General features: G+C 36.9%; 1 protein-coding gene and 1 long non-coding RNA gene across 2 annotated transcripts; both read left to right on the forward strand.

Annotated features, from left to right (window-relative positions):
- The first annotated feature begins 1,115 nt into the window (after positions 1-1,115).
- LOC150035509 (uncharacterized) lies at positions 1,116-2,849 on the forward strand. Its single transcript, XM_090314338.1, has 2 exons — positions 1,116-1,298; positions 2,526-2,849. Exons 1-2 carry the CDS (start codon positions 1,116-1,118, stop codon positions 2,847-2,849), a joined length of 507 nt encoding a protein of 168 aa, XP_090170464.1.
- A 14,745-nt stretch (positions 2,850-17,594) lies between these two features.
- On the forward strand, positions 17,595-19,724 carry LOC150035510 (uncharacterized). Its single transcript, XR_016530283.1, has 3 exons — positions 17,595-17,670; positions 18,048-18,185; positions 19,473-19,724. It is a non-coding gene; the product is annotated as an uncharacterized LOC150035510 (long non-coding RNA).
- The last annotated feature ends 7,933 nt before the right edge of the window (positions 19,725-27,657 follow it).

Genomic DNA, 27,657 nt, shown 5'->3' on the forward strand with positions numbered 1-27,657 from the left:
ATGCTCTGTCGATTATTGCTGAAGCAAAAGATAGATGCAGAAAGTTTGAACAAAGTTTGAGAAAAGAAATTAGAACTTCGGTGACATCTACGACCAATTGGCTAGACTTTAACCAGTTGGTAGAAACGGTGACACGAGTCGAGTGGAGTTTAGTAGATGATGAGCAGTTGCCAAGGGGCAGTGAGGTAGTAGTAGGGCCTAGAGATAGGGGATCCCGACCTCCAGTTGCAACTCAGACTAGTGGAAGCCAATATAGGGATACAAGTTGGCAGGGATCCAGGAAAAGGAAATCGAAACCCTCGGCCAGTGCAGTTAGCCGACCAGAGATGCCACGAGTTGGTGAGTCGATAGCCAGCACAGACAGGAAACCGATGTGCCCTAGTTGTGGCAAAAGGCATCTTGGAGTAGGCAGAGGCGTATGTTTCCAATGCAGACAAGCATGGCATTTCAAGAGGGACTGTCCCCAGGTGAACAGGGAAGCCCCAACAGCACAGTAGACAACCTCCTAGACAGTTAACCAACCAAAGGGCACTGGAAATAGAGGCGAAGGGTCAAGTGGTGCTAAGCAGAAGAGTGTCATGGGTCGACCCCAGCAACAGGGGCGAGTGTATGTCGTGACACACCAGGAAGTAGCAGAGTCTTCAGATGTTGTGACTGGTAATGTCATATTATGTGGACAATCTGCATAAGTTTTATTTGACCCTGGTGCCATACATTCATTTATATCTAGCATGTATGCATCTAGTATAGATAGATTGGTTGAGCCTATGCCTGAAGAGTTATATATCTCTACCCCTTTGGGAGATATGATAATAGTAGATAAATGTTATAATCATTGTGAGATGTTGATCAATGGTCAGGACTTTTATGTTGATTTACTTCCCTTGGAGCTGTTGAAGTTTGATGTTATCCTAGGGATGGATTTTCTAAGTAAGTATCGTGCTTCAGTGGACTGCTACAAGAAGGAAGGTAGTGCTCAAGAAATCAAATGGACAGGATGCAATGCTGGCAGGAATCAAAAGATTAACTGCAGGGAATCTGATATCAGCAGTGAAAGTTAGGAAGCTGCTTGAGCAAGGGATGTAGCCTATCTGGCTCACGTACTGGTTGCTCAAATGAAAGAGCTGAACCCAGAAGATGTCCCCGTGGTAAATGAGTTTTGGGATGTATTTCCTGAAGAATTATTGGGATTGCCACTTGACAGAGAAGTGGAGTTCACTATTGACTTAATTCTAGGAACAACTTCTATATCGCAGGCACCATATAGAATGGCGCCAATTGAGTTAAAAGAATTAAAGGTTCAGCTGCAAGAGTTAATTGACAAGGGATACATTCGACCTAGTGTATCGCCTTGGGGAGCTATGGTATTATTTGTAAGGAAGAAAGACGGTACATTTAGATTGTGTATTGACTATAGGCAGCTGAACAAGGTAACGATTAAGAATAAATATTTGTTACCACGCATTGACGACTTGTTTGATCAGCTAAGAGGAGCCACGATGTTTTCAAAGATAGATATGAGATCGAGTTATCATCAATTGAAGGTGAAGGAAGCTGACATTCCTAAAACCGCATTTAGAACAAGATATGGACATTATGAATTTCTAGTAATGCCATTTGGACTGACAAATGCCCCTGCGGTATTCATGGATCTTATGAACATGATATTTCATCCCTACTTGGACCAGTTCATGATAGTATTCATTGATGATATATTGGTATATTCTGGTAGTAGGGAGGATCATATGACCCGCCTGATGATAGCATTGAAGACGTTGCGAGATAGACAGTTGTATGCTAAGTTCAGTAAATGTGATTTTTGGTTAGACCGAGTTGTATTTCTCGGGCATGTTGTTTCAGCAGACGGTATCAGTGTGAATGCCCAGAAGACGGAAGCAATAGTTAATTGGGAATGACCCACGACTGTTTCAGAGATACGCAATTTCCTAGGTTTGGCAGGTTATTATCAAAGGTTTGTGGAGGGTTTCTCTAAGATAGCCCTTCCATTGACGAACTTGACCAAGAAAGGCGTGAGGTTTGAATGGTCGTCGGAATGTGAGATAGTTTTCAGAAGCTGAAATAGAGATTAGTATCAGTGTCAGTGCTTACCTTGCTTGTTCCAGGTAAGGAATTTGAGATTTATTGTGACGCATCCCGACAAGGATTGGGATGTGTGTTGATGCAGGATGGGAAGGTGATTGCATATGCCTCTCGTCAACTTAAGCAGCACGAGAGCATTTATCCTACGCATGATCTTGGCAGCAGTTGTTTTAGCTATGAAGTTGTGGAGACATTACCTATTTGGAGAGCGTTGCAGAATATTCACAGATCACAAAAACTTAAAATATATCTTTGATAAAAAAGAATTGAATCTAAGACAAAGAAGATGGGTTGAGTTGATCAAAGATTATGATTGTTCCATCGAGTACCACCTTGGTAAGGCTAATGTTGTAGCGGATGCACCAAGTAGGAAATCCTCGAGACCCAAGGCCATTATTGGTTTAATGAGAGAAATGCTATTGCAGGAGTTCAGTAATTCTAGAACCGTCTTATCAGTGGGACCGTCAGGAAGAGTGATAGCTACATTTCAGGTAAGTCCTACCCTAGTAGAAGACCTTAAGCAGGAACAGTTGAAAGACCCTGACCTTCAGAAGATTACTGATGATGTAAGTAAGGGAATCAGAGTTGACTTTCAACTAAGAACAGATAACGTACTAGAGAATGAGGGAAAAATGTGTGTGCCTAGTAAGCTACAACTTAAGCAAGCCATTATGGGAGAAGCACATAGTTCCGCTTATGCTATGCATTCGAGGAGCACCAAAATGTATAGAACTTTGAAGAGATCTTAATGGTGGCCTGGGATGAAGAAAGACATAGCAAAATATGTGGACCGATGTATAATCTATCAACAAGTGAAACCTGAGAGACAAAGACCGGCAGGATTACTCAATCCACTCCCAATGCTCGAGTGGAAGTGGGAGCATGTGACAATGGACTTCCTGTTTGGATTGCCTAGGACGCCCTCAGGATATGATGGTATTTGGGTAGTAGTCGATAGACTAACCAAGATGGCCAAGTTTATACCAGTAAAAGTTACTTTTACACTAGATCGTCTAGCTAAGATTTATGTGGATAGGATAATCAGTCAATATGGAGCCCCAGTGTCGATACTGTCAGACCGAGACTCGAGGTTTACTTCAAAATTCTGGCCTAGTTTATAGAAGGCTATGGGCACTAAATTGCATTTCAGTACGTCTATATACGAAATGGAGTCTCAGACACTAGAAGAAAAACCGTACTGAAAGGAAGTCTATATACCTCGAAATGGAGTCTATGTACTTCAATTTTGTCTGGAAACTTGTAGATCAACCAAATGATGTAAAACCAATTGGTTGTAAGTGGATCTACAAGAAAAAACGAGACCAAGCCGGTAAAGTATAGACTTTTAAGGCTCGACTTGTGACAAAAGGGTTATATCTAGAGAGAGAGAGTGGACTATGAAGAAACTTTCTCTCCCATTGCCATGCTTAAGTCGATTAGAATACTCTTATCCATTGCAACCTTTTATGACTATGAAATTTGGCAGATGGATGTCAAAACAGACTTTCTAAACGACAATCTTGAAGAGAGTATCTATATGGCTCAACCAGAGGGGTTTATTGCACAGGGTCAAGAACAAAAGGTTTGTAAGCTTAAAAAATCCATTTATAGGTTGAAACAAGCTTCTAGATCCTGGAATATAAGGTTTGGTACTGCAATCAAATCTTATGGCTTTGAACAGAATGTTGACGAGCCTTGTGTTTACAAGAAGATCCTCAATTCTACTATAGCGTTCTTAGTTTTATATGTTGATGATATTCTACTCATTGGGAATAATGTAGGATATCTTACTAACGTCAAGCAATGGCTAGATACACAGCCTGATGTATGCAATGTTATGTACTAGACCTGACATATGCTACTCAGTAGGGATCGTCAGTAGATACCAGTCTAATCTTGGACGTGATCATTGGACTGTCGTTAAGAACATCTTAAAATATCTTAGGAGAACTAGGGACTACATGCTCGTGTATAGTGCTAAGGATCTGATCCTTACTGGATACACTGACTCTGATTTCCAAACTGATAAAGATGCTAGAAAGCCTACATCTGGATCAATGTTCACTCTTAATGGAGGAGCAGTAGTGTGGAGAAGCATAAAATAGACCTATGTAGATGACTCCACAATGGAAGCTGAATACGTAGCTGCTTACGAAGCAACAAAAGAAGCAGTATGGTTAAGGAAATTCTTGACATATTTGGAAGTTATTCCAAATATACATCTACCTATCACCTTGTATTGTGACAACAGCGGTGCAGTTGCAAATTCAAAAGAAACTCAAAGCCATAAACGGGGAAAGCACATCGAATGCAAGTACCACCTTATCTGGGAAATCGTACACCGTGGTGTCGTTGTAGTGACCCAGATACCTTTTGAGCAAAACATTGCTGATCCTTTTACAAAAACCCTCACGGTTAAAGTTTTTTAGGGTCACCTACAGAGTTTAGGTCTACAATGTTTCTAAACCAGAACAAGTGGGAGATTATGTTGGGTGTGAATGCCCTAGTTTATTGTATTCATATGTTTATTATACTCATATGTAATATTAATTTCTCACAGTTAAATGTAGCATCGTTTGATCCTACTAGGAGTTTTAGTCCAAGTGGGAGTTTGTTGGATTTTATGTCCTAAAACTCGTAGTTTGTAACATCATATTCTTGTTCAATAAAGCAATTATTAAAAATCTTTAGTAAATTTAAATTCTATATTCATGAATCCAATAAACTAAGTTTCGAGGCTATTAAGTTTAAGTTTGAACTTTATGTAGTGACATAAATGTGGATCAAGTTCAAATATATATAGCCAAAATGGTCTATAATATATGAATAAGGTCGGACGCCTTATTTTGGGGCTATGGATGCGACCCATTTTGTAGTTAGTACAAACGATGTGATCCTAAACCGTTCATGTGGAGACATGAAAATGGGGGCATCCTATGTAAAGAGTTTACATAAGACTGAACCATGAAATAGTCACTTTTACGTTCTAAATGCCGTTTAATGTATAAACTGACTTCGTTAATTGATGACCTACATAACTTAATCTTAATCCTGAGCTAACTATGAACTCCTGTTCACTCGGAATTATCCTTAGATCTGCATAGGTGAGGGCAGCTCATTATCGCTGGCATCCTATGTAAAGAGTTTACATAAGACTGAACCATATAGCTTTTACGTTCCCACTGACTTCGTTAATTGATGACCTACGTAACTTAATCTTAATCCTGAGCTAACTATGAACTCCTGTTCACTCGGTAGATCTGCATAGGTGAGGGCAGCATTATCGCTGGAGCCTCCCATTTCAGGGGTAAGATCAGGTGGGCTGGGAACGTAGGGTGGACGGAATTCACTCCTACTCGTTATAGGGATAGTAGATAGGTTGTTCCCTTTAGTACTGAATCCAAGTCTTGAACAAGGGGTCCCACCCTTTCATTAGCCCGAGAGGGGTTTGGTTTATAGGTTGGACCTTAAACCAATTGTTCATTAGAGGATCAGTGGAACTTAAGGAATAAGATGTAGTCTCGGGGGTAAAATGGTTTTTATGACTCAACCGAGTTACGAACAACTTGTGAAGGATTAGCTTACTAATCATGGTTATATCAAATGGACACAAATATATCTACAGTGAGGGGAGTGCAACTACGGGACTATAGTGGAATGACCCGTTAGTTAACAAATGTTGATTAGCTCTGTCTAAAGAGTTTAACCAGCTAATCTCGGATCGTTGGAGCCCATGATCTATAGGTCCATTAGGTTCCCCTACTAGCTTAAATGGAATAAACTCAGAACAGTATGATAGAATAATTCGAATTGTTCGAATTAGGTGAAGAGAGAGAAACCGACAAGTATATGTGATATAGTGGTCGTTTTTTTAGTTTAGAGATACAACTTTAATATTTAAATGTGATTTGAATATCAAGAATATGAATACGTTCATTTCGAAAGCTCGAAAATAGTATAAATGGTCAAAGATGTAAGAAGTCAAAGAGTTTCCTTTTGACTTACCGACCTTATATTCAAATGTGATTTGAATCTCGAGAAAATGAATGCGAATTCATGCTCGGGAGGTCAAAATTAGTCAACACGAAAAAATCATAAAAAGTCAAAATATTGACTTTTTGGTCAAAGTTTGATTTTGACCAAATGACTATTTTGCCCTTTGACTAAAGTTAGTGGGAAAATCCAAACTTTTGTTGGATAATTCTACTAACAAAATAGTGGGCTAGGTGTTGGCTTATAGTGGAGACATTAAGCCCACTAAGATACTGGATTCTAGGTGTTGAGATTTTATGAAATTATTTCATGCAATTTTGCATGGCCCTTTTCTATAAATATGGGTTTGTGTTTTTGGATTAAAAACTTTTTGGAAATTTGCAAAATTAGTTTTTAAAATCGGGCTGAAAAAAACCAAACCCAACCCAATTTCACTATACTATTTCCATCTCTATTTCTCTTTCTCGGGTTCTTCATCCATCGGGTCCTACAACCCGGTTCTAAGTTTAGAGGATAGTAGGTCAGCTCTAGTAGTTGTCCGGTTCGTGTTCGAGCGAAGATAGACGAGTTTCGGGAGCTTCAAAGATATTATTTCAAAATAACCCTAATTAATTATTTGAACAAGAAAATGGGGTGGGGTTTGACTTTTTATAAAAAAAACACCAACACCAACAATAATAATAATAAAACAAAAAAAAAAAGTAAATATAATTACATTTAATTCCTTTCCGTTTTATACTATTAATTTCCTTTTTGTTTCAAAAGAAAATTAATTCCTACCATTAATTTTCAATTTGAATTTCAAATTGTATAATTTCACACCAACAATTTAATTCTAGCACTTATACTTGAAGTCCAAAATTCCAAAAAAGCCCTCCTACTAATAACAATTACTGAAATTACATTATTACTAAAAAAATGTGCGGGGTGTTACATTCTTCCCTCCTCAAAGAACTTTCGTCCTCAAAACTTCATTCTTGAAAAAGCTCTGGGTACTAGGCACTCATCTCATTCTCTCAGTCCTAAGTGGCCTCCTTGAATTGATGATTCTTCCACAAGACTTTCACAAGCGCAATCTCCCGATGGCGCAATGTTTTTACCTCTCTGGCGAGGATCTCTATAGGTTTCTCTTCGTAGCTCAAGTTGTCATTCAACTGTAAGGGCTTGTAGTCAACTACATGGGACGGGTCTGTCACATACTCCCTTAGCATCGAAACATGGAAGACATTATGAACTAAAGACAGTGTTGGGGGCAATGCCAAATGGTAAGCTACGGGCCAACTCACTCCAAGACCTCGAAAGGTCCAATGAATCTCGGACTCAACTTCCCCTTCCTGCCAAACCTCAAAATACCTTTCATGGGTGTCACTTTTAAGAACACTTTCACACCAATCTCAAATTCCAAGTTCTTACATCTTACATCGGCATAACTCTTCTGTTTGCTTTGAGCTGTTTGCATACGAGCCCTGATCTTCTGTATTACCTCATTCATGGTTTGCACCAATTCAGGCCCTAACAATTTCCTCTCTCCTACCTCATCCCGACACACGGGGGACCTGCAACTCTTCCCATATAGGGCCTCAAATGGCAAAGTGCCAGTGGCAGTCTGATAGCTATTATTATATGTGAATTCCATTAAATGCAAGTGAGAGTCCCAACTCCCTGAAAACTCTAGTGCATAAGCGCACAACACATCTTCCAATATCTGGTTTAGACATTCTATTTGACCATCAGTCTATGGATGAAAATTGTACCAAAATCCAATCGAGTACCCAATGCTAACTGAAGACTCTTTAAAAAAAAAAACTAGATGTAAAACGAGTGTCATCATTTGACGTAGCTGAAACTAGTACCAAAAGACGTGTAACAACCCCTTCCATAAATAACTATGAAACTTAAGATGTTAAAAATCAGCAACACTTCTACACGTCTGAGCTGAGAACTGTGATAACAGTCATGAAGTTAAGAAAGTCTTATATACTAAAAACATATATCTGAGCCTACGATGTCACAGGGAAAACTTCATATGTGCAGTGAAGAAACTGGTCATACTATATAATGCGTCATCTGAAGATATGTACTAGAACAAATCTAGTCAACTGAAAACTGCTTCACTCTAGAAGCATCAATTGTGATGTCTTTCCTAAAGTCTACATGTCTAAGAATAACTCTGTCTAATTAAGTCTCACATTCATGAGAAACTCATCATGAGGCTCTATGATGTCATGAGCTATAACGTGCTTGAGCCCTCCTCAAATTATTCTTTAGGCTTGAAACAATCACATATCATTACTTAAACCCCGCTGCCAACGAGTCCAGAATTCCCCCCGAAAATGGGGTTTTGAAGTCCCTGGATGCTAAAGCATAAGTCAATTGATAACACATTTTCATAACCTCGTAAACCGTAATTGATCCTTGAAGTCATTTTTTTTAACGATAAAACCTTCTTGATTCATAAGTTCTAGCTTGGATTACTCGTACTCCCTAACACTAGCTAACTCATTGCTCATGCAAGAGAATACATACTATCTTGTAATGCTCTAAACCCACTTTTAGTAACTTCTTACTATCAACTCAACTTTCAAGTCTATCTCTTATACCAATGGTTACATTGGAAAATCCAACTTACTTACTTTTGTGTATATACCATTATTGTCTACCTCGAGTTGGATTATTTACTTTTCTCAATCAAATTGATGGTCTTGCTAGTTCATGTTTCCAACACTTGCACACAAAGTCAAAATCCCTTAAATCTTACTAATGCCCTCAATGTTTTACATCTTAACTAATGAAGCCTCAACATATCATATCAATAGTTCTCGAACATCTACTATTACTAGTAACTCCATTTTAACTTATCCCTTCTCAACCTTCTGTTTCGGTAACATATTCTTGTGTTAAAACAAAGTTCCATACCAATCATCTATGTAAGCTATCTTTCCATCTAATACATATTGTCCCAAAGTCCCACATGATCATTAGATATTTTTCTTTTACACCAAAACAAATACCTTGTAACCCCTCTTATCAAGCCTTCAAACCATACTTAACTAGGAGTTTCGAACACATTAAATTTCTTTCTCTTTCCAAAAGAGTAAACTTTCTTGGATACTTTTCTCTCATTCACACTTATCTCTGATAAAACCACTAAATTCAAGACACCTCCCCTTTTTTTTCCCACTTTCCATGTGGAACATAATTTCTTTACTAAATTATATTTTACTTAACTCCTCCATAAATCTTATCTCCCTCACTAAGAATTTCCATCTTGTAGAATTTCTCTTTGCCAATTTGCATACATTTAAACTCCAAAAGACTCTTGTTTCTTCAAATCTGTCTAACTTGGATCTCCTTAACACAATAAGGCTCTGGGTTTAGTCTAGGTATACTAAAATAATCCTTCAACCTAAACAAATAACACCTTACTTTAACCCCTTTAAGTCCAAGGTGTCCAAATATTTTAGCTTCCTTTAATGACATCTACCTAGCTAGATATTCCAAAAGAATTCTTTATATCATTACACATACTTTACCTAGTTCATCAAGTCATAGTATTACCCAAATGATTATGACTTATGAATCTTTTCTAAAATTCTTCTCGAAATGTTAGGTTTTTAATATCTCAAAACCTTTAATAAATCTATAGACTCTTCTTCTTTTCCTTTCATAAAACGAATTTTAACCTTATACTTGAGCACTGGCCTGTGTATTTATACTACCACCAATTACACTATCCAACACAAAACATAACACTAGTCCTTGATCAATTCTTGTCTCGATAATTTTATTCTTTGGCTTAAACATTTAAATACTTTCATTCCTAAATTGTCATAAATCTACATAGTTTCATCAACCTTTAACATTGCTGAATTGAGGTATATATTTGTTCGTTTCTAACATAATTTCCATGAGATTAACTAGTGCCAAGTGACCTCATAATTCACTCTATTTTATTTTTCTCCTTTTGTAGTGTTGTACCTGATAATCCTCTTATAATAATTTCTAACGAGTCACTGACCTAGCATTAGAACATAACTGGTGCATTTAAGCTAAACAAATATTTTAATGCACAACTATCATAAAACTTGTAATTGATCAGACGTACCTGGCGATGACGAGGAATCCGTTCATGGGCCACAGGGAAAATCTAGACTTACATAGTAAGTCAGTCTACAGAACCCAAAACATGGGCTCTGATACCAACTGTAATGACCCGACCCCCTAGGACTTAAGTTAGGTCGTTACTAAATATATGCATGCATGGAACTCAAAACGACACTCGGTTATGATGAAGTAAATGTTAATTAAATAAGGTAAGTCCAAAAGACTTTCATTAAATTCAAATACTAAATCAATAGTAGGGTACCCATAAATCATAAAGGATAATAAATAAATATGAAAAACGATTCTTAAAAGTAAGTTTTAAACATAAAAACTAAAGATTAAGAGAAACATGAAAAGAACTTTAAATCTCATGAGCGGAAGCGTAAAAACTAGTCTCGGCTCAATCACGAATTTCACTTGTCCATCACCGGTGCATCTCTACCCTTACTTGAAACAACAACATGAGAAAGAATGAGTATAAAATACTCAGTAAGTAACCCCACTACTGGGGTCAGACTGGGCATCTATGTCCTCTAGATACCCATCTCTGGTAAAACATATAAACTGCTCTAGTCCTCATGGGACACATATTCACATGAAACAAGAAGGAGACTGAGTCTTATCCTACTATAGTTAAGTATGCCCACTACCTCTGGTGAATCCCGAAGGAGACACAAACTGGTGAATCCCGAAGGAAACACAAACTGGTGAATCCCGAAGGAAAGACAAACTGGTGAATCCCGATGGAAATACAAACTGGTGAATCCCGAAGGAGACATAAACTGGTGAATCCCGAAGGAGACACAAACTGGTGAATCCCGAAGGAGACACAAACTGGTGAATCCCGAAGAAAACACAAACTGGTGAATCCCGAAGGAAACACAAAATCTGATGGGCATCTAACTAATCGATAAGGACATTTGTACAGTCTCAACATCATAATCATCACTGTATGAATCTATGACATACATATAAACCTCAACATCATGGCTCTACAACATACACATATACCTCAACATCATGATTCTACAACATACATGTATACCTCAACATCATCTGATCGAATACAACCATGGAAGAACATACCATCTCATACTAGCATTCAAGTATCTATGTGCATAAATAAATAATTCGAATCTCGTAACAGAACATACTTTAATCATGTTATACTATCAATCTTGCATGCTGTCATTCTGCCATAACCTTCATTTAACATGCTAGCATACATCTAATGCTTGGCCCGTGGGCAGTTCCAGTAGTAAGATTACTTACCTTGATACCAGGTCGAACCAAAAAGCAATTGAATCTTTGTGAAATTCTTGAATCCTTAATCAAGCCTAAACATAAACCAAGCTTTAAAATTAATAGTTAAGGCCAAATTCCAAACACCCAAATATTACAAAATATTTCCAGATAACCTTACCTAAGGTGTGGTCCAATTCGAATTCACCTTTCAACCCTTCAATTTTAAGTCTAAATAATTAGCAAACCAAATCTTCTTCATCTTGAATGAAATTCTTGAATCAACCCCCTAATCATAATTTGAAATTAGGCTTACATGATTAAAGCTTGAATCAAATACATACTTCACTACCAATGTCTCAAATAAATTGTCCATATGTAGCTTCGTCAAAAAATCACTTCCAAATGACTTTACCAAAATTTCTCAACAACCAAAATTAATCCACAAGAGTAATCAAAGCAACAACTTACCAAAACTTGCTCCAACTTCACTGAACAACACCTCAATACCTTCACAAACTTGAATCCAAAGTTGAAACACAATGGGTATCAACCAATTGATGCCAAAAGTAAATGAGTATTCAAGAACCAACCGAAGACAAACCCAAACGGCAAAAATCTTACCCAAATTGATAGATCCAGTGACGGCAAAAGAGAACGATGGTTGAGCAGTGATGGATGGAGGTCATGAAGAATAAACTGACGCGGCGGCTTTGGGCGGTCGGACGGGCTTACGAACATGAGGAAGAAAAGGGGGGTGGGGTTTGACTTTTTATAAAAAAACAACAACAACAACAACAACAATAATAATAATAAAACAAAAAAGAAGTAAATATAATTACATTTAATTTCTTTCCATTTTATACTATTAAATTCCTTTCCGTTTCAAAAGAAAATTAATTCCTGCCATTACTTTTCAATTTGAATTTCAAATTATATAATTTCACACCAACAATTAAATTCCCGCACTTATACTTGAAGTCCAAAATTCCAAAAATGCCCTCTGATTAATAACAATTACTGAAATTCCAAATAATAAAGTTACTGAAATTACATTATTACTAAAGAAACGTGTAGGGTGTTACAAGATTTATCTTACGAGGAAGAGGCCATCGAGATTTTAGACAGGAAAGACTAGGTACTCAGAAATAAGACGATTCCTTTGGTGAAGGTGTTATGGCGTAATCATAGAATTGAGAAAGCTACTTGGGAACCTGAAGAGCAAATGAGGAAGAGATATCCTCAACTTTTGAAATGACATATGAGGTAAGTTTCTAGGACGAAATTTCTTTTAAGGGGGAGGTGAATGTAAACCCCGAACCCTAAGTTTCCTAGATAAGCATGTTTAGCTAAGGGAATGTTATATTAAATATTTAACAAGTGGAAATCTATGTTTATTTATAGGAGTTATGGAGAAAGGAAAGGAAAAACATATTAAATGAGGAAGCTCACTAATTGGCTTGGCTGGAGGCACTAAGTATGGGGTGACGTGGCGGTTTACTCTTTGAACTCGGGAGGTGGCAGGAAGATTAAAAGGAAGAGGAATTTCAAAAGCATGGTTTCGGCAATTGGCATAAGCAAATTTAGTGAAATTGGAGCCATTTGAAAGCTGGGAGAATCTAGTTTTCAAGGTTGTCTTGCCGGAGAAAGATTGCAGGAGAAGAAGAACAAAAAGTGAAGAATTTGCAAAAGAGACAAAATCTCAGATTAATCAGGGCCCGAGGTGAAGGTTGGAAGCTCCATGCCAAACTATAAGGAATTTTCAGCTGAAATTTTGAGGTAAGAAAGTTAATCAATTCTAAACAAGTTTATAGAAGAAAGTTTCTTGAAAAGAATTCTTGATTTTGTGTTATGAATTTTTGAAGTTGAAGTAGGAAGTCTGTGCATAAGCAGATAGCTGCTTGGGAAGAACAAACAAACAGCTCATCGTGGAGAGCGAGAGCCAGATAAGAAAGATGAGGATCTCGCTCAGGATGATAATCTCGCTGATTTTATGCTAAAGATCTCGCTCAAGAAGGAAATCTCACTAGAAATTTGGGCTGAATCTCGTTGGTATGGTGAGTATCACTAGGTTGAAGTTTTGTTAAAGAAATGCTTGATCTCGCTCATGAGGATCTCGCTCATAAGGATGAATTCACTCATAATGGTTATCTCGCTAGCAATATTGTTTTGTTGAGGAAAGTTCCATTAGTAAACGAACTATTTGAGGTATTTTGCTAAGAATTCTAAGGAATTTAACTGAGAATTATGTCCTTTTAGGCCAAAAAGAGCTAAGAGAGGCGTATAAACCGTTAAGAGCCCCGACGAGCTATGAGTGACTAAATGAACTTAATGCTTTCAATACTTATGCATATAAGGCCAAGTAAGTTACAATGATGTTGATGATGAATTTATACTTCCTCAAGCAACAAATGATTAATGAATAGCTTAACGAATCTTCCTCGGCTTGTAAATGTTTTAACGCAGGCTAAGGTATGTTTTGAAAGCATTACAAAAGTTAAGTTTCTAATGTTGAAATATGCTTTCTAGAGGAAAGCTATGATAGAATGAGTCCTTGTGTGATTGACAAGCAATGAAACTTAATTTGATGTTACGAAATAACCCGATACTGAAGGACATGAAGAAGGTATCTAGGTAATAGTAGATGTTATGTCATGGTTGTATGCATGTGTTTATATAATCTTATGTAGAACCCGACTTATTAAGAAGACTTAGGTGATGATCTGTTTATGTACACATATTTTAAGAGGGATTAGGGCTTTGTTAGAGATGTTTGGGCCCAACTGTGAATATTTTTTCCATAGATGTTATGTCATGGTTGTATGCATGTGTTTATATAATCTTATGTAGAACCTTAAGGAGGCATGCTGTATGCGTACATTATTAATGATTTAACAGGTTGGTATTTAGATTAGAAGGCTAAAGTGGTGAGTGCTGGTAGTAGGACTAGTAACTACCACAGTCATATCCTCTTCCAGTTTAAGAGGATAATCCGGGAAGGGGTGTGACACGGAGTTAGTTAATAGAGATGATCGATGGAGTTGGGTCAAAGTTGGTTACCTGAGGTGATCGCAGGAGTTTGGGCACCAAAGGTGTTTCGATAGAGTTGATCAACAGAGGTAGAGTGATAGTCAATTCAATTTTGTCGGTTTTGGGGCCAACCAAGAACCAATCCAAACAAATGATTTTACAAAGAATGATTCCAAATCAATGTCCAATAAAAAGAACAAACCAATGGATTGATTTTCATTTGGTTCGGGTTATTATCAGTTTGGTTCTCAATTTTTTATATTTTCTTTCTTTTCTTCCAAATTTTTTTCAAAGTATATTAACGTGCAACAGAGGAAAAACAGAATCAATAAGCACTCTAATCATACTTAATTTGAGTTTAAAACATGCTTCAAAGTAACTTTTACAGAAGATGGTTTGCTAAACACAATACCTTTGAAGTATCCTCTTCAAGTCCAGTTTAGTTCCACGTGAAAGAGCTTCAATCTTCAAGTAGACAACTACCAAGATCTTCTCTACTATTCTTTTGCAAGGATTGTGTGATGGAAACACTAAATTGAGCTGGATGTATATAAGATTTGAAGAGGGTTTTGAGGTTTATGTAGAGTTCTTTTTGAAGTTCTTGTTGTTGGGAATATTCTAGAACTTGCAGTTCGTAAATTTTGTATTAAACATTCTATTTATCAATAAAATATCATTGAGTATCTTATTTCAATAAAGTTGTTGATTTTGCATTCTATTGTGAAAATCCAATAAACATATCTATGGCTATAGTATGAATACTTTAACTTTATGTGGTGACATAAACAGGATCAAGTTAATAGTATATAGCCTAAATGGTCTATAAGTATATGGAGGAAATTTGGTATCTCATCCTGGTAACACTATTGGATGCAGTCCATTTCGCATACTGATACAAATAATGTGATCTATAAATCATTTATGTAGAGACATGTGAGTGGAGGCATCCTATGCAATGAGTTTGCATAAGACTAGACCTCGAAATAGTCACTTTTCTTTAAAACAACCGTTTACTGTTAAAACTGACTATTTCAAACTAAAATGACCTAGGATAACACGATATTAATTCTGAGCTTACTATGCACTCCTATTTATTTCGGGATTATCCTTTGATCTTCATAGGTGAGAGTAATCCAACAGCACTACTCAATAAGCCTTCAATTTTGGGATAAGATCGGGTAAATAACTGGGGACATAGCTATGCAAGATGGAATTCGCTCCTACCCGATTTAGGGTTAACAGATAGATTGTTCTTTTAAGCACTAATGCCTAGTCTTGAACAACAGGGTCCCACCCTCTCTTAGTAGAGAGGGATATGATTTATAAATGGTATTACAAATCAGTTGTTCAATAGAGGGTCAGTGGGAGCTTAAGGTGCAAGATGCATTTACAGGGGTAAACCGGTAATTTTGACCCAACTGTAAATACGATCGACCTGTGAAGGATCGACTTACTGATTATGGTCGAAATGGACATAAATATATCTACAGCAAGGAGAGTGTAACTATCGAGCTATAGTGGTGTGCCTTGATAACAAATAGTAATTAATTCGGTTTAAAGAGTTTAATTGATTAATTACAAATCATTGGAGCTTATGATCTGTAAGTCCATTAGGTCCCTCTACTGGCTCATAAATTGGAATAAAAAATTGAGTATTAAATTAGATGAATTTTGGAATTAGGGTTATGAATTTGAAATGTTCAAATTCGATTATTAAGGTTTTCAATTTATTGTATTTGATACAAGTATAAAACATTTAATTTAGTTGAAATTAAATGAAATGGGAGAATCAATTAATATTTAAATTATAATTTAAATATGAAATTAAATCATATTGGTGGAATTTGTATTTTATCAATTTAATATTAAGATATTAAATTAATAAATTTTAATTAAAAAAACTGAAATTAGTTTATTAATTATTAAGTTTGAATTAATTATATAAAACTATTATTAAATCAATTTTAGTTTTAAAATTGAAATTGATTTTAGGGTTAGTGGATTTTTTTAATTTTCGGGGAAAATTCACTAAGCATTTATTGGGTGGTTTGTCACCCAATTCCACCTCCAATTTGTAATCAGCTCCAAGTAGGAGTTGCCCTCCGTGCAAGTCACTCTCCTTGCATGAAAACATGTTATATAATGTGTCTACATGCATGGATTTGAGATAAAATTTCTGGAAAAACTTAAGGAATTCTAGAAACCTCACAAACCACCAAAATTCCCTCTAATTCAACTAGATTTGAGTATTTCCACCACATATTCCTTCTTGAGTTTTGTAGAGAAGATCTTGGTGGTAGTCTTGTTGAAGTTTCAAGCTCAATCTTTAAGTGATTTTGTTGAATTCGTGGATCAAGTCTTCAAAATTAAGTTTTGCTTCAAACCCTCTTTGAACTTCTTTTGATTAGCATGTTTAAAACTCAAATTAAGAGTAGTGAGAGTGCTTATTTGTAACACCCCGAATTTTCACTTTTTATATGATTTCAATAATTTTGTTATTGGAGGATATTTTTGAAATTTTGGATTTGAAGTATAAGTGTGGGAATTTAAGTGTTGACGTGAAAATTATTCAATTTTGAAATTTAATTTGAAAATTAATGACAGGAATTAATTTTCTTTTAAAAAGGAAAGGAAATAAATAGTATAAAGTGGATTGAGGAAATGATTTAAATGTAATTATATTATTTCCTTTTTAGTTATTATTATTATTATGATTATTATTTAAAATAAAAAGAAGCCCTTCCTTTCTCCCCACACAAAAGAAAAAAAAACCCTTCTTCCCAAACTTCTTCCTCCTGTCGCCGCCGCCACCCTCACTACCCAAACCGACCTCGCCGTCGCCTCCCTCACTGCCACTTGTTCGCCCGTGGATCGCCGCTGCTCGTCGTCACTGTCGAAGTGTCGCTCGCGCCCATGGGTCGCTGGCGCTCGTCGTTACAATCGGAGTACCACTCGTTCGCCCGTGGGTCGCTGCTGTTCGTCGTCACGTCGTCCCTTCCATGCCTTTTCTCCATTCGTATAGTCACCGATCGTCTTCCAGCCACCAGATCTGTGGTGCAGTAGCAGATTCGAAGCCTAGCCACCAGACACGCAGACTTCTTTTGGCCATTGTTCGTCGCAATGCCGCCGGAAACCACGCGCCGCCAGACCTTTCTTTCGTTCGCCATCGTTTTGTTGATTTTGAGTGTTGAGATTGGTTGGGTAAGTGTTTTTCCGAAGTTTGATACCAACTGTCACAATCGCTCTTTCGGAAGCTTCTCTTAGCGATTGTGCGGCACTTGTTCCCGCTCACGAACAAGTCAGCCAACTCGAATACGGACGGCCGATGGCACACCGAGTGCCTCTTGCAACCTCCAATCCCGTTTGAGGGAAAATGGTTTTAGAAAACGGGTTTATAGAAAAGGTTTTCGTAAGAAGATTTGCGAGTGTGTATAAAGAAAGAAAGATTGTAGTAGACTAGAAAGCAATAAGCAACAACAACGGCTTTATAGAGTACTACTCCGGGTAAGAAGATTTATTGTTAACTAAGATTTTGGTATGGTTTGATTAACCCATAATGCTGGGATTCTAAAATCAAGATTTGGGAGGATTTTGAGGTGGCCCACCAAGTTTGAAGTTTAAGACCAATTTGGGGGGAAATTTTGTTAAGACACTTCAAGGCTTTGATTGGCAAGGAAGGGACAGGCTTGCTTGAACTAATTTAGATTTACTTTGAGGTAAGTAATCTTACTACTGGAATCGCTTTTGTGCCTAACGATACACTGTAGATTTAACATTGAGGATCCTGTAGCAGTTTTTCTTTGAATAATTTTGATTGTTTAGAGGTTGGATGGACTGCTTATGAAGGATATATGAGCATGTGGTAATATATCAGAATATCATTACGTTTAAGCTTGATTTGGAATTTTATGAGTTATAGTAAATGTTGATTGAGCATGACCCTTAAATTATGAGTTAAGTAGCACTTCTATTGGAGTGCCTTAAAGCTAGATAAGCATTAGACATTTGCGAATTTATTTAGTTATGCGATTTATTATGAGAATGCGTAGACTGTATGATATATATTACGAAATCCCGACTACTGCATTGTTTACATGATTTAGTGCATGAAAGTGATGTGCTACAGTTGATTCATTTAAAACTAGATTAAATATGTATGTTGAGGTAATTAACGTGAGGTTGACGATGAGGAGATTTTAGAGGATTTATGATTAGATGAATGTTATATGTCATATGAAGTTAGATAAAATCTCCTTTCCTTTCTAGACTATGTGACTGCATGAAAGTAATGCACGTCCAAGGGCACTAGTACATGAAAGAGATGTATTAGGGCTGATGTGTATGAAAGTGATACATACCTAGAGGGTACTGGGGTGTACGAAAGAGGTACATACTCAGTGGGTTTTGTGTATACGAAAGAGATGTCTGCCCAACCATGTGTACGAAAGAGGTACGCATCCCTACATTTATAGAGAGGGTCTGGGGTGTACGAAAGAGGTACATACTCAATGGATTATGTGTATATGAAAAAGGTGTATACATAATTAGATGTACGAAAGAAGTACATACTTAGTAGGTTAGGTGTATACGAAAGAGGTGTATACTTAACTAGGTGTACGAAAGAGGTACACCTTTAGTGGGTTGTGTGTATACGGAAGAGGTGTATACATAACCATGTGTACAAAAGAGGTACACATTAAGTGGGTTTATGTGTATACAAAAGAGGTGTATGCATAACCATGCGTATGTAAGAGATTGTGTTTCCTTCGGGATTCACCAGAGGTTGTAGGTCCTACGGGACTTACTAGAGGTAGTGGACATACTCGACTACAGTAGGATAGAAATAAGTTTTTCATGTATATATGTGTTCCATAAGGACTAGAGCAGTTTATATGTTCCACTAGGGGTAGGCATTTAGAGGACATAGATGCCTAGCCTGACCCCAGTAATAGGGTTACTTACTGAGTATTTCATACTCATTCTTTCTTATGTTGCTGTTTCAGGTAAGGGTAGAGATACATACATCGACGATGGCGCAACGGAATTCGTGATCGTGCCACTGGGACTAGTTTTTACGCTTCCGCATCATGAAATTTAGAGTCCTTATTTTTCCCTTAATGTTTAGTTTTACTATTTGAAACTTATTATTAAGGATTGTTTTTTTTATACTTTTAATAGTCTTTACGAATTATGGGTACCCTATTATTGTTTTAACAATTGCATTTAATAAATGGCTTTTAAACTCCTCTTGTCTATTTAGCATTTATTTCAACATAACTGAGCATCATTTCAAATCCTATGCATGTATTTATTTTAGTAACGGCCTAACCTAAGTCCTAGGGGGTCGGGTCGTTACATTATTGATTCTGATTTATTCCGTTGCTTGTTAGATTACTCCTTCACTTGTAAGCATGAATCATTATTCATCTCAACACTTCAATTTACAGAACTTTCACCATGCAAATTCATGGCTTGCATGAAGGGCAACTCCTACTTCATGGAAAAAATGGAGTTGAGTCGATAAGGTAGTTAAATCATAGTGGAGATTTCCAACTTTTGGAAAGATCCACTTTCAAAAAAGATTTTTTCAAAAGATTTTTTCAAAAAATGATTTCCAAAATGATTTTTTCAATTTAAACATTTAATTTCATTTATTAGTTTTATAAAAAAAACAATTCAATTAATTAATTTTAAATAAAACTACTTAATTAAACATTTTAATTAAGGTTGTTAATTTAATATCTAATATTAAATTAATAAGTAAATAATTCCATCATAATAAAATTAATATTTAAATCATATTTTAAACATTAATTGTTTCTCCAATTTTCTTTAATTTCGATAAAATTAAACATTTTATTTGTATCGAATACAATAAATAGAAATCCTAATTGAATTTGAACATTTCAAATTCTAAACCCTAATTTTGAATCTTATCAAGATTACTCAATTTACTAATCCAAATTTACGAGCTAGTAGAGGGACCTTATGAATCTACAAATCATGAGCTTCAACGACTTGTAATTAATTGGTTAAACTCTTTAAACCGAACTAATCACTATTCGTTAACTACCAAGATATTCCACTATAGCTTGATAGTTGCACTCTCCTCACTGTAGTTGTATTTCTGTCTATTTTAACCATAATCGATAAGTCAATCCTTCACAGGTTGTTCGTATTTACAACTGGGTTAAAGATTACTATTTTACCCTTGTAAATACATCTTGCACCTTAAGCTTCTACTGATCATCAAGTGAACAGTTGATTATAGTTCAGCTTATAAATCATAACCCTCCATTCTATGAGAGGGCAAAGTCCCATTGTTCAAGACAAGATATTAGTGCTTAAGAAAACAACCCATCTACTAACCTTAAATCGGGTAGAAGTGAATTCCATATTGAGTGGGAGGTTATTGGTGGTTTCATGGTAACCGTGAGATAAAAGAAAAAATGTTTTCCTAAATTTAGTAGTTGAAGTGAAAGTGTCTATTCTCGGCAAGTTCTCATGGATTGGCTGTCAAGTGGATTAGATTCACTAAACGATAGCTGAAAAGAGACTAAATGATTGTGGAGTGATACTATACGATAGTTCACTCAGTTGGCCTTTAGCTAAACGATCACATAGCATTTGTTAATCGATTGGGCATCGTCTATACGATAGACCTCTATCATCTCCCATTTGCTCAATCGTTTACACGATTGTTCTTCCTTCGGTCTCTTCCTCTAATCAAGTCCACACAGAGCCCACACTTCTGGATTCAAACATTGAGAATACCAAGGTAGCCATTGTGGTGTTGTCGTACTCAACTCGACATAGTCGAGGTTTTTGGAGGCCGTTCCTGTGTTCGTGATCTGAGAGATCATTAAGTTCGTGGTCGCTGTGATCGTGCAGTGTTGTGGTTGAAGTGTTCAAACGTTCGTGATTGTTATCTTGCTGATTGTACGAGTGTTCGAGATCAATGGTGTTTGAAGATGAGTCTTCAAAGGTATGTTTATTCATTCCCTTGATCTTATGAAAAACATGCTGTAATTTCGTATGTTGCATGACCAGTTAGTTTCCGTTTGTGTGCTGTAATTGAGTATGTTCAAATACGAATAAAATATAGAACGATCATTCCGCTGCTTATGGAAATTCTTATGTCCGATTTCCTTTAATTGGTATAAGAGCCAGGTTGTTCTGATATTCTAAATTTCACTTCTGTTTTGGACTTCTTTTACAGTCGTGGTTGGTTTTCTGCATTGCGTTTAATTGTTAAATGCGTTTTTCGATGACGTTGATGAATTTTTACGGGTTAATTGCCTCTATTTAAAGCTTTCTTTAAATTACAAAGTGTTAATTTGTAAGGCCCCTTGTGTTTTTGGGCATAATTAACATGTAATTGAGTTTGTAATTCAAAGTGTTTAAGTTAGTCGAGTCATTCATGATGAAGTTTCGAAGCATGGAGATGCGATTCTCAGCAAAGAAGAAGACTAAGAGTTGGTCGTGTCATGTAGCCGAGAGTAAACGATCGTTGGGATTTGGCTAAACGATCGTGTAGATTTTTCTATACGATCGTGTAGTATTTACTAAATGATCATTTAGCTAATGCTAAACGATGGGGTGAAGTGTTTACTCTATCCCATAGCGTTGGTTGCCTGATCACGTAGATGCTAGAGGTAACGATCGAGTGAGAGCATTTGATGCTCATCGTTTAGAAAAGGACGCGTGCGCTAAACGATAGCATAGTTTCTAACTACATGATCACGCGGTATACGATACTTAGGCGCTCGCTCAACAATCATTTAGATGATAGTACTTCACCGCATTGTTGTCATTTAGGTAATCGTATAAGGTTTGCATTGCGAAGTGCGCTGCGCGATCGTATACCTCATGCTTCATCGCACGGTAAAAGTTACACAATCGTTGCTAAACAATCATTTAGCTCTGGAAGCATATGTAAATGATTGACTAAAGCGTTTACTCTTTCGTGTAGAAGATCGCTTGGGTTTTGGTACACGATCAGTGGAGATGCGGACTTCGACCGGACGGTTCAAGACCCGGTTCGCCTATTTGAACCAGAGACTCCTTGTTTTTGTAATAGTTAGCTTTAGTTTTTTTAGGATTTGAGGCAATTTTTTCTGATTCATCAACTTTTGTTTAATATACATTAAATGTATGTGGTTTATATGGCAAAGTGTTTGACATATAGTTTTGAAACCCACCTTAGGTTGTGCAATTATTCATGCATCATGTATTATAAGTGTTATAATATGACATGATGAAATTACAAGAGAGCATGCACATGCATCATAAAAATATAAGAGTTATATTTATGCATGCAGTAAGTATATTCATGCATCATCTTTATATTATAAGCGTTATAGTATAAGGGTGAATGAAAGCATGTATTGCTTGGTTCGTTGCTGTTTTGTATAAGTGTTATATAAAAAGGTAGCAATGAATGAACAATGCATGGAGCATGACACTTAGGTTGTTTATAAATGTTATGAATGCCTTATATGTGTTAGCTTTGCATTGTGATTGGTTTTGGTTGTTTCTGTTATAAGTGTTATAATAGAAATTAGAACTAAAATCGATAAGAAAGAGTTGCATGCGGACTTAGGGTGAACTCATGTTTTAAAAGGGTTTTAAAATTGGATTGAGATAGACCTAAGTTCAAGGTTCTAATGGGATTAGTAACCTAGTTTAATCTTTTTAAATGGTTTAATAGGATTAAATTGATTGGCATAAAAGATTAAAATTGTATTAAATCTATCTATAAGGGACCTTTTGTCTAAGGCGGGTTCTGTCTAGGCTGGAGTACTTAAGCTGATGAAATGGAATACCCCTACCTAGGAACCTACCTAGAAAGGTGAATTAGATAGATTTTCTGTAAGCATGCGACAGTTGGTCAAAGACTCCGTTAAAGAGTTTAATGGACGATGATCAAAAGTTGTTTTAACTATCCAAGGTAAATGTTACTCTTGAGCAAACCTAAAAAGTCACTTAGTTAAAATCCTTAGCTGTGTTTTTCTAAGTAAACTAAATCCTAGGTTATAAAATACTCAATGGGAGGAAAAGATGTATGTGATATGTCAATGATTCCACTCACGTTTTTCCCTGAATGTTCACACCGTGAGATTCATGCTTGGCCTTGTGGTGCCTTGGGAGCATTCCTTTGCAGATGGTGTTTGCATGAGTCAATATCAAGATGAACGGAGAGAGTATTTATATTAAGTGGGTGAACGGTGTGCTTCAACACGTCCTACGGTCTCTGTCATTGGTTTGCACTGTGAGATGATTCTGTACTCCTTTGTGGCACCCTGGGAGCGTCCCTTTTCAAATGGGTTTTATGAGTTGGTCAAGATCAAGGTGAACTCCAAAAATAGATATGGTCACTTTAGTTTTTGCCTCAATCGGATTTTTTCCCTTCAGATTAGCTGCTTGGGGCGGAACTCTAAGGCCTAAAATGACGGGTCACACTTACGAGAAATTGTTAAGTAAATTAATGATTTCCTGACCAAATCAATGATGGCTAGTCGTTATAGGAGTAAGAGTTCTTCTGGTATTAATGTTTGGTGAGAATGTCTCAATTCAGAGGAGGGACAGTTGACCACCCTTCGACGGCTTTGGTCCTAAGCCTTTGAAGCGTCATTGTGAAACTAGATGTCACCTGGGATTCATGTTAGATTTGCTAAACCTTATTGGATGTTGTATGTTTTGTCAACGGGTATTTGCTAAAACCTAACACAGGTCAATGTGTTTTTGTTTTTAGCAATGTGTTTGTATTTCCGTTTAATGCCTCTAATTTGACCGGTTACATACAGTGGAAAGAGTCTTGTAAAACGTATTTCATGGTAAACGACCTCGAGTTTGTCATGGTTGAGGAATGCCCTCAAGTCCAGACCCTTGATGCATCGCGAAGTGTTCCTAATGCATATGAGGTGTGGATGAAGCATTCATTGGCCTAACTTCATATATTGGCTAGCATACCTGATTTTTTGGCCAAAAAGGTTGAGAACATGGTCATTGCATGCAAGATCATGGACTTGTAGTAAGAATTGTTTGAACGTCAGTTCTTACTTTTCGAGCACAAAAGGATGGATGACAAAACCAGTAGTGTCAGTTCCCAAGTTAAACTCCAGAATGAGAAAGCAATTGTTGCTGACTCTGTTGAAGTTCATAAAAGAGAAATGTTCTCTGAAATGGAACTTTGAGCTTATTTAGGTTCTGATACTGATCCCACTGCTCTCCAAAAGAGGAGGATGACTAAAGATAGTAAATCTGATTTATTAGTCTTGGAGACATGTTTAGTAGAGAATGATGATTCTGCCTGGATCCTAGATTCAAGTGCTACTAATCACATTAGTTCCTCTTACAAAGGATTCAATTCTTGGCAAATGTTTCCACAGGGAGAGATGACTCTTCGAGTCGGTATGGTGAGGTTTTTTCAGCTGTTGCTGTAGGCAGGATGAAGTTGTTTTTGGACAAGGAACATCATCTGTTACTGGATAATGTTTTTGTAGTTCCTCATATCAAGAAGAACTTAATCTCGGTTTCTTATCTCATTGAACAAGGTTATACCATCTCCTTTCCTGAGAATAAAGTGTTTAGTTTCAAGAATGGAATGGAGATTGGTTTTAGTTCAATAGAATGTAACTTATCTGTACTAAGGTCATTAGTCATAAAAGCCTTGTTTAACACTGAAATGTTCAGTATGGAAACAACAGCTAAAAGACTAAAGGTTTCTACTAAGGAATATGCCCATCTTTGGCATTTAAGGTTAGGTCACATCAACCTCAATAGGATTGAGCAGTTGGTGAAAAGTGGACTTCTAAAGGTAAGAAAACTCTTTGTTGGTGTGTGAATCATGCTTCGAAGGCAAGATGACCTAACGACCTTTTACTGGAAAAGGTTATAGAGCCAAGGAAGCCTCAGAGCTTGTACATTCAGACATCTGTGGTCCGGTGAGTGTTAGGGCTCAAGGTGGGTATAAATATTTCATAGATGATTATTCAAGGTATGGGTATCTCTACCTAATGCAACGTAAGTCTGAAGCTGATAACTTGTAGAAATACAAGTTATTTCTGCCTTATCTAGATATTGTGGCCAAAAGTGAAGGAATATGCGTTGATTGTATGAAAATTAGCTCAGAAATACAATAAATTATCGCAATTACACCCACTAACATTGACAAGATGGTAGAAGAGGATATGTTTTCTCTGTTTTGCAGGAAAACCAAGTCACCGCTTGCGCTCATGGCTTAATAGAGGATGATTAACGCATCTCTATCACATTGCGCCTGTTAATCAATAATGAAGAGACGATTAACGCAATGACGGCACAATGCGACAGTCGATCCCGAGCTGAGTTTTCAACTACATGCGGTAATAAAAACAACGCCGCATGCGAGCACCCCATCGAAAGATGCAGCTAAGCAATGCAAAGGCGGAGGATTGCGACACATGTACAACTAACCGTTGTGCAAATTTGACGGCCTGATTGCATAACAGAAGGAATAATATCCCTCTATCTTCAAAATTTTCGTAACAAGAAGTGGGGTCCACAACCAAGAGTCAAAGATCTTCACCTATAAATACCCCATAGATTTCAGAGAAAACTTATGCTACTAAATACGGGGCTAATTGCTGCTAAAGTGTTGAGAGAAAAGGCTGAGCTAAGTGCTTAATTGAAGAAATCCCAGAAGAAGACGAGACAAGGACGAGAGGTGAGTCTTAGTTCTATTCTGCCGAATACCTGCAGAGAAGCTCTGTGTTGAGAACCCTGTTACCAATTGAGCAAGCCTGAGAGGGAAGCTCATCCATCCATCTGATCCATCCAATCCGGGAAGCAGATCTCCACTCGAATCGGTGCCAAGATGTTGGCATTTGTTTGTATCTGTTCTATCTCTTTTCATCATTGTATTTCACTTTCTTTGTCTCTTCATTCACACACCATGTATCAAACACTTAATAGATATATTAAATGTTTCAATTGCTTTCATATTCCATTTTCTGTTTACTTCTGTTCCTCCGTGAACCACTTTCTCCATGATGTCTTCTTAATCCCCTGGTAGTTAATATGAATTAAACGAGTACTTAACTTGTGTTAAAGAGATAACTGCGTTTAGCTAAAGCATGCTAGACGATATCTTCACCTGTGAGAGCAGAAGTGAAGATTCCATTCTGACCTATCGAGAGAAGGTTAGAAGAATGCATTAACTAAAGCAAGTAGTACTTCCAAACATGGAAGTAACTTTGCATTCATTACGTTCATCTCTGATTCACAACAGACAAGTGGGAGTGCGGTCGATCACTGAGAGGTGTACACCAAGAGAAAAGTGGAACTGTACTTATAACTTCAATGCAATAAGAAACTTGCGTTGTTTATATTAGTTATCTTCCTCTTTCTATTTGTACATAAGACCTTCCGCCGCATTCCATGCTCTTTGCACAACCTTTACAGCCAGCCTGGACCCCAGCATCTTGCATCATGAAGCCTGAATCTCGTATCATCTAGCTTAGGTTTACTGCACTTATTTTATTATCACATTTTAGTGCTTTCCTTTACTTTACCGAAATTTTATATACTTGTACAAACATTCTTTAAAGATTGAAAAACTTGGTCGCATATACCATGAACATACCACAATAACCGAAAACAGTCCCTGTGTTCGACCTTGGATTACATAGAGAAACTTGCGGTGGAATTACACTTGGTTCCAACGTAAAGAAACTTGTGACAACGCAAGACATACTATAAGAATATTCATAATTAACGCATATTTAGAAGTAGTATCGCATATTTGCATCAACGCATAAAATAGAATCCCTCAAAACTTGCGTTACAAGTTTATGGCGCCGTTGCTGGGGAACTGGTAACGGGGACATGAGCTTGAACCTTGCGTGCATCATTGTCTAAGATAAAACTTGCGTTATAGAAGCCCTTGACAAGTTCAAGGAGTATATGGCTGAAGTTGAAAACTTGTTAGTTAAGAAGATAAAAAACAATATGATCTGATCTTGGTGGAGAGTATATGAACCTCCAATTCCAGAACTATATGATAGAACATAGAATTACGTCTTAACTCTCGGCCTCAGGTACACCTCAGCAAAATGGTGTATCAGAAAGGAGAAATAGAATCTTGTTGGACATGATTCGGTCTACGATGAGTTATGCTCATCTTCCAGACTTATTTTGGGGTTTTGC

This window comes from Benincasa hispida, chromosome 6 (assembly GCF_027475165.1).
Source record: "Benincasa hispida cultivar pf3 chromosome 6, pf3_genome.v1.1, whole genome shotgun sequence".
Classification (NCBI taxonomy): domain Eukaryota; kingdom Viridiplantae; phylum Streptophyta; class Magnoliopsida; order Cucurbitales; family Cucurbitaceae; genus Benincasa; species Benincasa hispida.